The following is a 14,982-nucleotide window of genomic DNA, read 5'->3' as shown; positions in this document are numbered from 1 at the left end:
CAATCCAGTACCTCCCTTACAGAGAGAGCAATAGACTTGCTTCATAATTACAGCTGCAATGTCACTGAGAGACCGGCTTCAAAGTGAGCTTTAGCCAAAGACCTGTGAAATTCTCCCAGTGTAGGCAACGTAAACAAAGAAACAACTGTCTCATAATTTGTAGGTTAATTTTGAGTCTGCTAAAGTTGATGAGCTTTGCCACTATAACTGTGACACTACTAATGATATCACTGTCTTCAAAGTATAAGGAGAAAAGAAAATCTCATATTTCTGCTCAAGGTTGCTACCCATTGACCAGCAGCGATGTGGATATAAATACAGTATAGACGTCATTAACAACCAAATTGAGCATAGAAAATATTACCTCCCCACAGGAAAACTCCATTGACCATTACTATTTAGGGTGCTACACAAAAATTGCAACTTAGAGTGGTGGGAATACAGCCACGGGTATGATTTTTACTTCAAAATGAATTATCACCTAAAGACTCTAATATTATCCTTAGAAGTTAAAGCACTGAGCTGCACTCCAGTGATGGACTAGCATCTTCAGAAGGATAACCAGGATCCAAATTTGTAAAAATCTGAAGTAATTCGGACATTTCTGTAATGTATGTGTAGCTGAGCAACATAATTGTACAAAGGTTGCAAGAACTATGTTCATGGATGGTTGAGATGTAAAATCAACTAATGTTTTCCATCTGTTCAACTGACGCAAGACACTGACCATGACAGCAGAAAATTATTTCAAATTGAAGTCATATGTCTGCCCTGTAAGGAAGCAGCATGTGAAAGCTTATGGGACCTTCACTGTTACCACAAGTACTCCATGAGATCTAAAACTTAGCAAGCTCCTGTGGCTCAAGGCTAATCATGCTTTTAGTAACTTTCAGTGCCTGTATGATCAAACACACGCACACTGTATGCACCATTTCCGTCTAATCAAATCCAGATTAGCCCTTTGTAAACCTCCGGAAGTCACAACACAAATACTCTTTACTCTCAGGGGCCAAGTGTCCTGCACGCACAGAATAAGGGAAATCAAAAAGAATAAATTATGTCATCTCAAAAATGCAGGCACAATATTCATGCAGTAAAAATAAGAATTATGCCCACCTAAAATTCTGCAGGTTCTAGTTCTGAAGCTGGAAGGTATTTTTCCAAAACATAAACATATATTATGCTTTACTCAAATCTCCTTCTCCTTTATATACAGCAATACTTCTACTGTACCAAGGTAAGACTCTGCTACCATGGTCTCAATCTGACGGCCTCCTTTGGTCGGGGTCAATCATGGATGTTGCGTCCTAGCTATTGACGTCAATACACAAGCCAGGGCAGTAAGATATGGAGAGCAAGTTGTTGCCCATACACCAGGCTCCCCCTCTCCATGAAGCTGATAAATACAAAGGAACAGCAAAGACCAATAGTTTGGCATTAGCAGCATTGCAGGAGTTGCCAGTCAGCATTGAACTGAACATAGGACTGCCTTAGAGACTCCAGCTCTAGATTTTTCCTCAGGGTTTACTCCTGAAGCCTTCTACGTGAGTAGGTATAGATGCTGGCTGCAGAAACTTGAGATCAAAGTTTTCTTTGTCCCAGACATCTGCCCAAAGCCACTGGATTAAGGTGTCAGTAACCCATCTTTGCCCTTCCTCCTGTCAGTAGAAAAAGTTTCACTGGTCTTAGTAGCTAAGCCACATGTGAAGGCCAGGAGCTGGACTTGGCTGTCAGAGGCTATTTGAGACACAAGCCATTGAGAGCATTTAATAGATAGTGGGAGCTTATCCCTATTCCCCCACCCCACAACCCACTACAACAACCTTAAGATACATTGGTCACACTTAAAGCAAACTCTAATCACTTCTTTGTAAAGCTCTCTACCCAAACAATTTTACCTTCTTTGCTATCTCAATTTCTCTTGCATCCAGCCATAAAAATATCTCTACCAGATCACATATGGCTGCATATTCAAATTCTCAACTACACGGTCTTTGTCCTCTATGAAAATTAGGTAACAAGCACATGGAACTCTTAGAAGTTCTGGTACTATTATTTGTTTATTAATTTTTTAGGAAGTGAACACCATTGGAAATATTTCTGCCATTGCCTGATAAGGCAAACTCCCCACAAGGTGCTCACACCTCATTAGCTGTGTATACTTCACCACTTTTTCTCATGCCCAACATCCCTCCCAAAGCCCAATCCAAGCTCAGCTCATCCAAAAGATCCATTTCCTAATAATTTTATTCCATTCTCAGCTATTTTCTATTTGGTCCCTTAAGGGGATCTCTCTGTTCAGCTATTGCATCTTTCCTTGCAAAGCTATCCCCTCACCACAAGTAACTCTTCTTCCAACCTCAATTCTTACTAACCATCACCCTATCACCAACTACTCTTTACTATTAAAATTCCAAAAAAATTGCTGTGTCCCAAAATCTTGGATTTTTTTCTCAATGTTATTCTTCTATTTCCATTTCTGTAATAACATCAGCATTCTAACCCCAAAATTTGCTTGCAGAAATGCAAAATCCAAAGTCTCAAAAGCTTCAGACTCCGCCCCCCACCCCCCCCCCCCATTATCCTATGTGAGAACTAGTCCCTAAACTATTAGTTGGCCAAATGCCAGAGCCAGAAATGTTTAATTCAAAGCCAAGTCCCCATCATGGCATATTACCAATCACCTTCCAATTATCAACCCAAATTTAATCTCATGCCCTCTAAGAACATAGATCATGACACAAACCTGGCTTTTAACAAACAACTTTAAATAACCTATTCACAATTTATACACCCAAAAATACCCAGTCCAAAATTTACATCCCAATGTCAAGTCTCAAAATATACATACATTCCGGAAGAAAAAAAGCTATCAAAACACTGATGCATTTCCCAAACTATTGCTTTGTAGCCAGCAACTCTCAAACCAAACTCCATATTGACTGCTAAGATCAACAAACAGCAAGAAATTTAGCACATGCAAACTTTCTGGCTATCACATGAAAATATTTGTAAATAAATACTTACTGGGTAGGTTTGCTTCAAGTTCTGCAACTTCTAATGGAAGAGAAAGAGATACACAAAATTAATAGCCAATAAAAATTTAATGACCCAAATAATCTTTTACAGTTAGAAGCACATGATACATGAGCAGTTTATAAAATTCTCTTTAGATCTTAACTCCCAGATTAATTTTCTACCAAATTTCTACTCTTCACTCCTTTTACCAAATTTAAATGAACATGTGGATACGCAGGCAATGGGAGGATATGGATAATGTACAACTAGAAGGTATTTATTTTAATACAGCATCTTATTTTGTGTAGCCATTATAGGCTGAATGGCTTGTTCTTGCAATGATCTATGTTCTATATTCTACATTCTATGTTTAGGAAGCATTTCTGAGTGCCTAACCTTGCTACATTCAGATATCAGTCACTGATCAAAGAGGTCAAGTGAGACAGTCATGTGTAATATATACAGTTTGTTTCTGATATAAAGCTAGGTGCAGTATGGACTTTAAGGAGGATAAAGAAAAGCTCATGGGGACTTAGACAGACAGGAAATAGCAGATGGAATGCAAGGTGGAAAATTGTGAGATCATTCACTTAGGTAGAAGAATCAAAGCAACAAAGTGTTTTCTTAAATAGTGAGAGATGGAAAGTGTTGTTGATCTGAGTGACCAGAGTCTCCTTGAACACAACTCACCAAATTAACTTGCAAATTCAACAAACAATTCAGAAGGCAAATGTGGTACGTTGGTATTTATTGCAAGCATAAGAATAGAGACATCTTGATATAATTATATATAACCCTCATGAGACAGCATCTGGAATATCATGGACAGATCTGATCTTTCTACACAAGGATTCATTTACTTGTAATAGAGAGAACGTAGAGATTCATTACACATGAAAAAATATGCTTCCTGATGAAAGGTTATTGATCTGAAACTTTAACTGTGTTTCCTTATCTAGACACATGCTACTTAACCTATTGAGCATTCCCAGAATTCTCTATTATCAGAAGACATTTAGACCCAAGGCATAGCTCTGAAGAACTCCTGAAGCAATGTTACAGAGCTAGGGTGTACAGATGTCCCCCGCTTTTCGAACGCTTGCTTTACGAAACCTCACTGTTACGAAAGACCTACATCCCTGTTTTCGCTAACAGAAGGATTTTTCACTGTTATGAAAAAAGGCAGCGCACGGAAAAAGCAGCGCGCGATAAAAAAAATCAGCGCACGCCCCGAGCAGCTGCGCTCCCCCAGATTCGGAACGGCATTCTCGCCAGCACTGCTTAAACACGTGCTTGTTAGCAGCCGTTTGCAAGATGAATTCTAAGGTATCGGAAAAGCCTAAAAGAACTCGTAAGGGTGTTACACTTAGCGTAAAACTAGACATAATTAAGCATTTCAATCGTGGTGAATGAAGTAAGGACAAAGTGAGTTTGGCTTGTGGAAGGTGATGAAGATGACATTGAAGAGGTTTTGGCATCCCATGACCAAGAACTGATAGATGAAGAGCTGATGCAGCTGGAAGAGGAAAGGATAACAATCGAAACCGAATGAGTAATGATAAAGTACGACTTTAATTTTGAAAGGGTCCATTGGTTTAGGGCATATTTGCAAGATGGTTTGAGTCCTTACAAAGAACTGTATGATAGAAAAATGTGCAAGGCTCAGCAGTCAAGCATACTGTACTGTCATTTTTCAAGCCTTCCACATCAGACGACGAACCTCGACCTTCGACATCGAGGCAGGCAGTCACAAAAGAAGATGACCTACTTGCCCTAATGGAAACGGATGACGATGAGATGACACCCCAGTGTCCCACCACCCCAACCCCCAGGCTGCGGACAGATACCGATTCGCGGAGCATGCAGCGGTAGCCGGGAGGCACTCAGAACATCTTTAAGAAAAAAGCCAAAACAAACATGCTAATTAATTACGTACCGCTGCATGCTTCGCAGATCGGCATCGGTTTGCTGCCCGAAGGGTGGGGGCCACTGCACCACCCAAACTCCGACGACTCAGTCTAACACACCATCATCAGTGTGCTCGGCAAGCTGTCCTCCCGATTCCGGTAAGTGATACTACACTGTACAAACATTATTTCTACTTTATATCGGCTGTGTATTTTTACCTGTTATTTGGTATGATTTGGCAGCTTCATAGCTTAAAGGTTACTGGAGAGTGCTTGCTCCGTGTTTCTGCCAACAGTGCTTGCGCCGTGTTTCTGCGGAGAGCGCTTGAGTGAGATTTTCGCTACGGAGAACAGGTCAGGCAATGATTGTGGAAAAGTATTTCTACTTTATATAGGCTGTGTATTTATCATATCATTCTTGCTTTTACTATATATACTGTTATTTTAGGTTTTATGTGTTATTTGGCATGATTTGGTAGGTTATTTTTGGGTCTGTGAACGTTCACAAAATTTTCACATATAAATAAATGGTAATTGCTTCTTCGCTTTACGACATTCCAGCTTACGAACCGTTTCATAGGAACGCTCTAGAAACCTGTATAACCTGAAACAAGTGCAAGCATGCCTCCACTCATTGAAGTGCTTCTCCCCAAATAACAATTGACTAATGTCAAAGGTCACACTCACCTCACCAATTCAGCCTTTAGACCATGGTTTCAATAGCAAAACTCAAAAGGATAGATCCTTGAGGATCCCAGAGCAAGGACAAGAAACTTCAGACACTTCCAGGGCTTCATCTGAACAAATCAATCTCCTGATCGACTAAAAAAACTTCCACCAGCATGCCATCACATTGTAAGTCTAGCTAGGCCTCATAAAATGAGCTTAAAACACGCACGGAAAATGAGTCACAAACAAGAGCAAATCTGCAGATGCTGGAAATCTGAGCAACACACACAAGTGCTGGAGGAACTCAGCAGGCCAGGCAGCATTTATGGAATAAAGCATGTTGACTTTTCAGCCAAAACCTTTAGGCAGGACTGGAGAAAAAAGCTGAGTAAATTTGAAAGGTGGGGGGAGGGGAGAGAGAAACACCAGGCGAAATGTAAAACTTGGAGGGGGAGGGATGAAGCAAAGAGCTAGGAAGTTGATTGATGTAAGAGACAGAAGGCCATGAAAGAAAGAAAAAAGGGAGGGGGGAGCAGCACCAGACGGAGGTGAAGGGCAGGCAAGGAGATAACATGAGAGGGAAAAGGGGATGGGAAATGGTGAAGGCGGGGCAGTGGGGGGAGGCATTACAGGAAGTTTGCAAAATAAATGTTCATGCCACCAGGTTGGATGCTATCCAAACGGAAGCATAAGGTGTTCTTTTTCCAACCTAAGTGTGGCCTTATCACAACAGTGGCCATGGATAGACATATCGGAATGGGAAAGGGAAGTGGAATTAAAATGGGTGGCCACTGGGAGAACCCGCTTGTTCTGGTGGACGGAGCACAGATGCTTGGCGAAGTGGTCTCCCAATCTACATCGGGTCTCATCGATATATAGGAGGCCACACTGGGAGCACCGAACACAGTATATGTAAAGAAGAAGGCAATGGCAAAATACTTCTGTAGAAAAGTTTGCCAAGAACAATCATGATCATAGACCACAATCGCCTACATCATAAGACGTGGCACATGATGAGGATGATGATGCCTACTCAGGTGGACTCTGGGGATAATGATCTGTTACAAAAATATCTCAACACTGTACAGTCAAAGACCAATATAAATATATGAAATAGAAACCATAGAAAAACTACAGCACAGAAACAGGCCTCTTGGCCCTTCTTGGCTGTGCCGAACCATTTTCTGCCTAGTCCCACTGACCTGCACACAGACCATATCCCTCCATACACCTATGTTACGTACCCCGTAACTGGGTTGCCAAACCAGCAGAAATGGATCACTCAGTTGGAGTCTGGATTACTAGATCTAAGAAAGTTTTATTAAAGAAACAAGCAACACAGTAATCGAAAGGATAATAAATGCAACAGTTCAGCAATGATAAACACACATGTGCACAGAATTAAGATAACAGGATCAATCAAGCTCTATCGTTGTCTAAGGGTAAATGACCAATTTCAAAGTGATACAAAGTCCAGTTCAATTTAGTTCAGTTCGCAGTAATCGTTGCCATGGTGATGGACAATGTTGGGGGGAGGAGAGAGAGAACGAGAACGAATGATCATTCAAAACGGCTTCCACTCACAGACCTGCGATATTGCTCACAAGCAGCTTTCGGGCGAGTCCTTTGTGATGTCACCTGGGGTCACCGACTGTGACCCCTCCTCCAGATGCGGTCGATCCTCTGCAGTGAACCCGGCACCCAAGCAAGGGCGGACACACACCGGGTTCCCGCTGATTGTACCTTTCCACCCTGTGCGTTTGTGGCCCGGTACTTTCCACCGACTCGTGAGAGGCGAACCGCTTCCAGGGTCTCATTACCTCGGGTGTCGTGTGTGTGTCCTGCTTTAGCAAACCTGTCCCTTTTTATCCCCCTGCTGGGGTATCGCCTGTCCATCACTTCAAACAGTTCAGGGTTCAAAGGGGGAGCCGATCTTGATAATACCCAGACTGATGGCTCCTTCATTAACATCTCCAAATGCTGCTTCATTGTGTGCCTTATCTCTCCCTCCCCTGAGGACAGGTGGCAGACCAACTGCTGATGCCACTGGTGCTAGCCCAGGCCAGCAAACATCTTAATTTATGTGTTCTCGTCACACCTCCCATCCATGTATCTGTCCAATTTATTCTTAAATGTTAAAAAAGAACCCACATTTACCACTTAACCCATGTCCTCTGGTTTTTTTTCTCCCCTAGCCTCAGTGGAAAAAGCCTGCTTGCATTCACTCTATCTATACCCATCATAATTTTATATACCTCTATCAAATCTCCCCTCATTCTTCTACGCTCCAGGGAATAAAGTCCTAACCTATTCAACCTTTCTCCGTAACTGAGTTTCTCAAGTCCCGGCAACATCCTTGTAAACCTTCTCTGCACTCTTTCAACCTTATTTATATCCTTCCTGTAATTTGGTGACCAAAACTGAACACAATACTCCAGATTCGGCCTCACCAATGCCTTATACAACCTCATCATAACATTCCAGCTCTTATACTCAACACTTTGATTAATAAAGGCCAATGTACCAAAAGCTCTCTTTACGACCCTATCTACTTGTGATGCCACTTTTAGGGAATTTTGTATCTGTATTCCCAGATCCCTCTGTTCTACTGCACTCCTCAGTGCCTTACCATTAACCCTGTATAAATAAATGAAGTATATGGAAAGAAATACAACACTGATCAGGAAGATTACCTCGAATGCAGCATGTAACAGAAAAATTTTCTGAATGCCAGTTTTCCAAATCATTAAAATAGGGAAGACATTGAAATATGATTTCACCAGGAAAAAAGAACTTTCTGAAGTTCTTTCTGCCACTTAAACTCCAGGTCTGTGATTGATCTACGGGAGGAGAAGATGGCGGCGCGACGCAGCGCGCGCAGCTCTCCAGTGAAATGGTATCGTATTTGTAAGTAGGATGCCATGCACAATTCTGATTTGATGGAGACAGATGTGAGAAGGCACAGAGGAGCATCTGGAGAAATTTCTGAAATGCCAGTTCGCTGCCGCTGCTACTGTACAATTAAGAATCTCCGGAGGGGAAGCCCCAAAATCCCCGGCTTTGCCTGCTGCTGGTGACCGAGGCTGGGGTCGAAGCATTCGGCAGAGATGGTGCTCGGTACTCGGTGTCGGAGGACTGATCGGAGCTCGAAGTTTTCGGACGACTCAGAGTCAGACTGTGGTTGGGTATGGCAGGGAGAGTTTTCTTCCTTCTCCCGTCTGCGTGAGATGTGGGACTTTCTAGAGACTTTGAGCTTTTTTACTGTGCCATGGCCTGTTCTTCATCAAGTTATGGTATTGTTGCACTGTTGTAACTATATGTTATAATTATGTGGTTTTGTTAAGTTTTTCAGTCTTGGTCCGTCCTGTGTTTCTGTGGTATCACACCGGAGGAATATTGTAGCATTTCTTAATGCATGCATTACTAAATGACAATAAAAGAGAACTGTGTGTCCTCATAATCTAATCTAATCTATCAAATTGATGACAGAGCACAATATTCACTGCCAACCTGTAAGAAAGTTGGGCTTTTGAGTCAACTCAATAAATATTAGCCCTAGCACTAGAAAACTGAAACATAAAAAAAGCTGAAAACATTCAAAAGATTTAAAATATCATCAATATGAAGCAGAGCTTACACAGGTGCCATCTAGTTTTATGAATATTTCCAGAATTTCTGTTTTTGCTTTCATATACACCCTATCCTCGTTATATGCGAGGGATATGTTCCTCGAAGTTGACGTATAATGTGAAATCGCATAATGTGAACAATTATTTAAATAGAGAAAATAGGGATGCGTTCCAGAGGGCTTCCTAAATATGCTTTATCTATAATTTATTCACATTTTTATACCAATATGACACAAAAGCAGTACTACAAGACAACATTCTTTTTATTATATTTAATCAATTTAAGGTAATATTCAATGTAATAAATCATAGAAAGTTAACATCCTCTGGTGTACAGTACTCACCAACAGTGACAGGTGTGTTCGCTCCGGGAGATGAGTGGTTGTTGTGGTGTCGGGCAGCTTTACACGGATAAGGTGGATGGTTGTGGTCGTCAGGATAATATCAAGCACAGCAAGGGGTGAAGGAAGACTCACAGAACTCTTAGCACTGCTGGCAGCAGAAAGATTACAGCGATTTGCATAAAGTGGTGAGGGTTGTTTGCTTAACAGCATTTTGTTTTTCAGCATAAATTTGCTTGTAGGGAAGAAGGGTTTACGGCAGGGAATGACTGAAATGCTGACTCCGTTCTAACCGTGGGTCCATGTCCATCGCCATTTGTGCCAAGTGTTCCCACTTCCACCATTCACTCACCATTGGTAAACTCCCGGGATTTTCAAAATCATCTGCTGCTTGCAGCATCTGAGAGATAGTTCGCCGTAAAAAAATACGTACGCCTTGAATGTGGATTACACCTTGGTCGAGTGGTTCAATCAGCGATGTTGTATTAAGCGGCAGGAAACGCACTGTTATGTTAGGACGAATGCTGTCCAAGTGCTTAGGATGGGCTGGTGCATTGTCAAGCAACAAAAGAACTTTAAAGGCAAGATTTGGTTGACGACAGTAGGGTACCAGAGCTGTGTTACCTTCAGCTGATGCCACGCTGTTTATAATTTCCAACTTTTTTTTCAAGTGTTAAAGCGGTTCTCTGCCACTCGGCTGACGGCCCAAGATATGACATTGGACGCTTAGGAGGCATAATTAAATATTTCAAGCACAAAATCACTGCACCGTAGGTAAAACCAACAGAAGTTTAAGATCGCGCATCCATACCTTGCCAAATCCAATGCAAGAGTGGCGGGAGAGAGGTTGTGGGGCGCGCGCACCTGACTTGTATTGGTGGGAAAGCAGTTTTTCTCGTCCCAACAGTGAGACTGTGAGGTGTGCGCACGTGACTTGTATTGGCGGGAAGGCAGTGCTCCTCGCATAACTGTGAATTTTGGACGCATATAACGAGACGTTGGTAGAAATAGGTTCCTCACATAACTATGAATCCGCATAGTCTGAAGACGCATATAACGAGGATAGGGTGTATACCATGTCAGTTGTTGTCATTTTCCATTTTAATGAACACAATTGTGCAAATCACTCATCTAACCTCTTCACACTTTGCAGAGGCTGATGGGGTGCTTTCATTCCTGTCGGCAAATCCCCTACTAAAGGCCAGATTTGCACACATTATTTTGCATGTAATCCACCTTTTTTTTTGCCACCTCAAATTCTGCATCTCATATGGTTTCAGACACACATCACAACTGCCTCAAGATTTCTGAACTGACTTTCCATAATGTCTGGTTTAATCTAACAGCCTTAAGCCTAACAGCAGGTGATTATCCCTTGGAAACAATTTATACTTCAAACCCTTTTCACCTCATGACTCAGATACTATCTCTTCATTAGTGGGTTCAGAAGCTGCCTCTTTGAACACAGCCACCTTGTAAAGGATATTACGCAAATATATCAACTAAACCTCATGTCATTGTTTTCTGCACTCAGTTCCTGACTCAAATTAACAAATTTATTACAATGATGGAATTAACACTTAGTCACCACATCAATTGTGAATCTCTAGAGGTTACATGCCAAACTGTGAGAAGAAACTTCTCCCACACCATATCATTTGAATAAACATCATTGCACATTTATAAAGAGCAGAGGTTTTATTTGAAGGTTAGTAGTTCTTCAAATGGGAACAGTGATTTTCTTGACAGAGTGTTCTGCTCCAATTCAAATATATCAGAATTGCTTTGAAATGATCCACATCACTACAGTCAGGTTATTTACTGTATAGTGATTTCCTTATTTGTTACTATTTTTATTCTGTTTGAGCTCCAGCGCAAATTGATGCCGGCATTCATTTTCAGAACAAAGAGTGACTTACATCAAAATAATACGGGTTACACCACAGCCAGTCAGGGACAGACAGTGAAATACATTAGTACTGAATTCATTCTCTGGAATCAATGGATACAAGAAAAGGAAAATCACTAACATTTTTGTTTAAACTAAAAACATTATTTTATCATTCTCTTTCATTAGGAGTCATGCTTTTACAGCACAATATAATTTAGTTATCATAATATGAAGTAATTTCATGTCAGACAAATTAAAATATGTCTCTTCAAGTTGATGAGCCCCGCCTGATTCTAGATATGGCTTGCAGAGAAGGATTAGAGAATCTAATGCTTATCAATTTATGCTGTACACTATCAGACAAATTGGGACTGGGTGAAAAGAACACAGAGATTGAGCTAGAGCTGGAAGGAAGTCTGATTTCCCATCTTCCCTCCTGACAGAGGGATCTACTGTCCATCCAGCGCCAAAACACGTGGCGAGGCGTGAGGTGAACAGAGATAACAAATAAAGACAAAGAAGCATCACAAAGGCTTTGCAATGATGAGAATCAAATATTTTGAAATTCTAGTCAAAATCATTGAAGTAAACTTCTACCAGCATTCAAAATCTGGCTGACATTTTTTGGGCATATTGACAGAAACTTAAATGAATACAACTTGCAGAACTGGTTAAACACATCAGTTCGCGTACCGTCCCAATCGTTCAACAGACAATGCCATTGCCATCACCCTCCACCTGGCCTTAACCCACCTAGACAAAAAAGACACGTACATTCGAATGCTGTTCATAGACTTCAGTTCAGCATTCAACACAATCATCCTACTGAGCCTACTGGGCCTGAACACCTCCCTCTGCAACTGGATCCTAGACTTCCTGACTGGGAGACTTCAGTCAGTCCGGATTGGAAGCAGCATCTCCAACACCATCACACTGAGCACGGGGGCCCCCCAGGGCTGCGTACTCAGTCCACTCTGCTGCAACACATAGCTTAAACCACATCATCAAGTTCGCCGATGACACGACCGTGGTGGGTCTCATCAGCAAGAATGACGAGTCAGCATACAGAGAGGAGGAGCAGCAGCTAACGGACTGGTGCAGAGCCAACAACCTGTCTCTGAATGTAAACAAAAGAGATGGTTGTTGACTTCAGGAGGACATGGAGCGACCACTCTCCGCTGAACATTGACGACTCCTCCGTAGAGATCGTTAAGAGCACCAAATTTCTTGGTGTTCACCTGGCAGAGAATCTCACCTGGTCCCAAAGAAAGCCCAGCAGCATCTCTACTTTCTGCGAAGGCTGAGGAAAGTCCATCTCCCAACCCTATCCTCACATTCTACAGAGGTTGTATTGAGAGCATCCTGAGCAGCTGCATCACGGCTGGTTCGGAAATGGCACCATCTCGGATCGCAAGACCCTGCAGCGGATAGTGAGGTCGGGTGACAAGATCATCGGGGTCTCTCTTCCCGCCATTACAGACATTTACACCACACGCTGCATCCGTAAAGCAAACAGCATTATGAGGGACCCCACGCACCCCTCATATAAACTCTTCTTCCTCCTGCCATCTGGAAAAAGGCACCAAAGCATTTGGGCTCTCACGACCAGACTATGTAACAGTTTCTTCCCCCAAGCCATCAGACTCCTCAATACCCAGAGCCTGGCTTGACACCAACCTACTATACCCTCTACTGTGCCTACTGTCTTGTGTATTATTTATTATTATTTATTGTAGTGCCTGCACTGTTTTGTGCACTTTATGCAGTCCTGGATAGGTCTGTAGTCTAGTGCAGTTTTTGTGTTTTTTCTTACCTAATTCAGTGTAGTTTTTGTATTGTTTCATGTAGCACCATGGTCCTGGAAAATGTTGTCTCATTTTTACTATGTTCTGTACTAGCAGTTATAGTTGAAATGACAATAAAAAGTGACTTGACTTGACTAAGGTGTTTGACAAAGTCCCTCATGGGAGGCTCATCCAGTAGATTAAAATGCGTGTGATCCACAGTGACTGGTCATTTGGATTCTGAACTGTCTTGCCCAATGTAAGACAGAGGGTAGTGGTCAATGAGCCAACAGCTGAAGTTTCAAGCCAAGACCCTTCACCAGAACTGATGAAGGATCTCAGCCCAAAACATCGAATGTTTACTCCTTTACATAAATGCTGCTTGGGTTACACAGCATGTGCTATAAGGAGAGTTTGGACAAACATCTGTTGTTTTTTCTGGACCAGCAGAGACTGAGGGGAGACCTGAAAGAAGCTGATAAGATAGATAAATAGACATACAATATCTTTTTCCCAGGGTCAAAGTGTCTAATACTAGAGGGCATGTGTTAAAGGTTAAAGGGGGCAAGTTCAAAGAAGTCAGAAGGAGCAAATTTTGATTTACACAAACAGTGATGGATGCCTGGAATATGTTGCCAGGGGTGGAAGTCGAAGCAAACGCGATAGAGATATTTAAGTGGCTCTTAGTTAGGAACATGAATGCGCACAGAATGGAGTGATCGGCAGAAGGGATTAGGTTACTCTGGAATTTAATTACTAGCTTAATTATGTTGGCACAACATCATGGGCCAAAGGACCCGTTCTTGTGTTGTGTTTTTCTATGTTCCAACACTGTGTTACGAGAATACACATAAAATTAAGATGTTTGCTGGCCTGGGCTAGCATCAGTGGCATCAGCAGTTGGTCTGCCACCTGCCCTCAGGGGAAGGAGAGATAAGGAACAATGGAGCAGCGTCTGGAGATGTGTAATGAAGGGATGTGGGAGAGAGAGCTGTCTGGAGCGGCTCCCCCCTTTGAACCCTGAACTGTTTGAAGTGATGGACAGGCGATACCCCAGCAGGGGGATAAAAAGGGACAGGTTCGCTAAGACAGACACACACGCCACCCGAGGTAACGAGACCCTGGAAGCGGTGCGCTTCTCATGAGTGGGTGAGAAGTACCAAACAACGACAAGGGTGGAAAGGTACGATCAGCGGGAACCCGGTGTGTGTCCGCCCTTGCCTGGGTGCCGGGTTCACTGCAGAGGATCGACCGCATCTGGAGGAGGGGTCACAGTCGGTGACCTCAGGTGACATCACCAAGGACCTGCCCAAAAGCTGTTTGTGAGCCATCTCGCTGGTCTGTGAGCCATCCCGCTGGTCTGTGAGTGAAGCAGTGTTCTGAATGATCAGTTGTTCCTATTCTGTCTCTCTTCCCCCACCTTGTCCATCGCCATGGCAACGATTACTGCGAACTGAACTACAAACTGGACTGAACTTTGAGTCATTTTGAAATTGGTCATTTACCCCTAGACAACGATAGAGCTTGATTGATGCTGTTATCTTAATTCTGTGCACATGTGTGGTTATCATTGTTGAATTGTTGCATTTATTATCCTTTCGATTACTGTGTTGCTTGTTTCTTTAATAAAACTTTCTTAGTTCTAGTACTCCAGACTCCAACTGAGTGATCCATTTCTGCTGGTTTGGCAACCCAGTTACGGGGTACGTAACAACTGATAACAGTACACCACACAAATGGAAG

General features: G+C 42.4%; 1 protein-coding gene across 4 annotated transcripts in view; it reads right to left on the bottom strand.

Moving 5' to 3' along the window:
• ube2f (ubiquitin-conjugating enzyme E2F (putative)) overlaps positions 1 to 14,982 on the bottom strand; it is a 211,668-nt gene that overhangs the window by 115,388 nt on the left and 81,298 nt on the right. For all 4 annotated transcript variants that reach the window (XM_063051737.1, XM_063051736.1, XM_063051734.1 and 1 more), the window contains one exon: positions 3,028 to 3,057. In XM_063051737.1, coding sequence (XP_062907807.1) covers positions 3,028 to 3,057 — 30 coding nt within the window. The remainder of the gene's footprint in view (positions 1 to 3,027; positions 3,058 to 14,982) is intronic.

Source organism: Mobula hypostoma, chromosome 6, assembly GCF_963921235.1.
Source record: "Mobula hypostoma chromosome 6, sMobHyp1.1, whole genome shotgun sequence".
Lineage (NCBI taxonomy): Eukaryota > Metazoa > Chordata > Chondrichthyes > Myliobatiformes > Myliobatidae > Mobula > Mobula hypostoma.
Note: the sequence above shows the minus strand (reverse complement) of the source record. Positions and strands in the feature narration are given on the sequence as shown.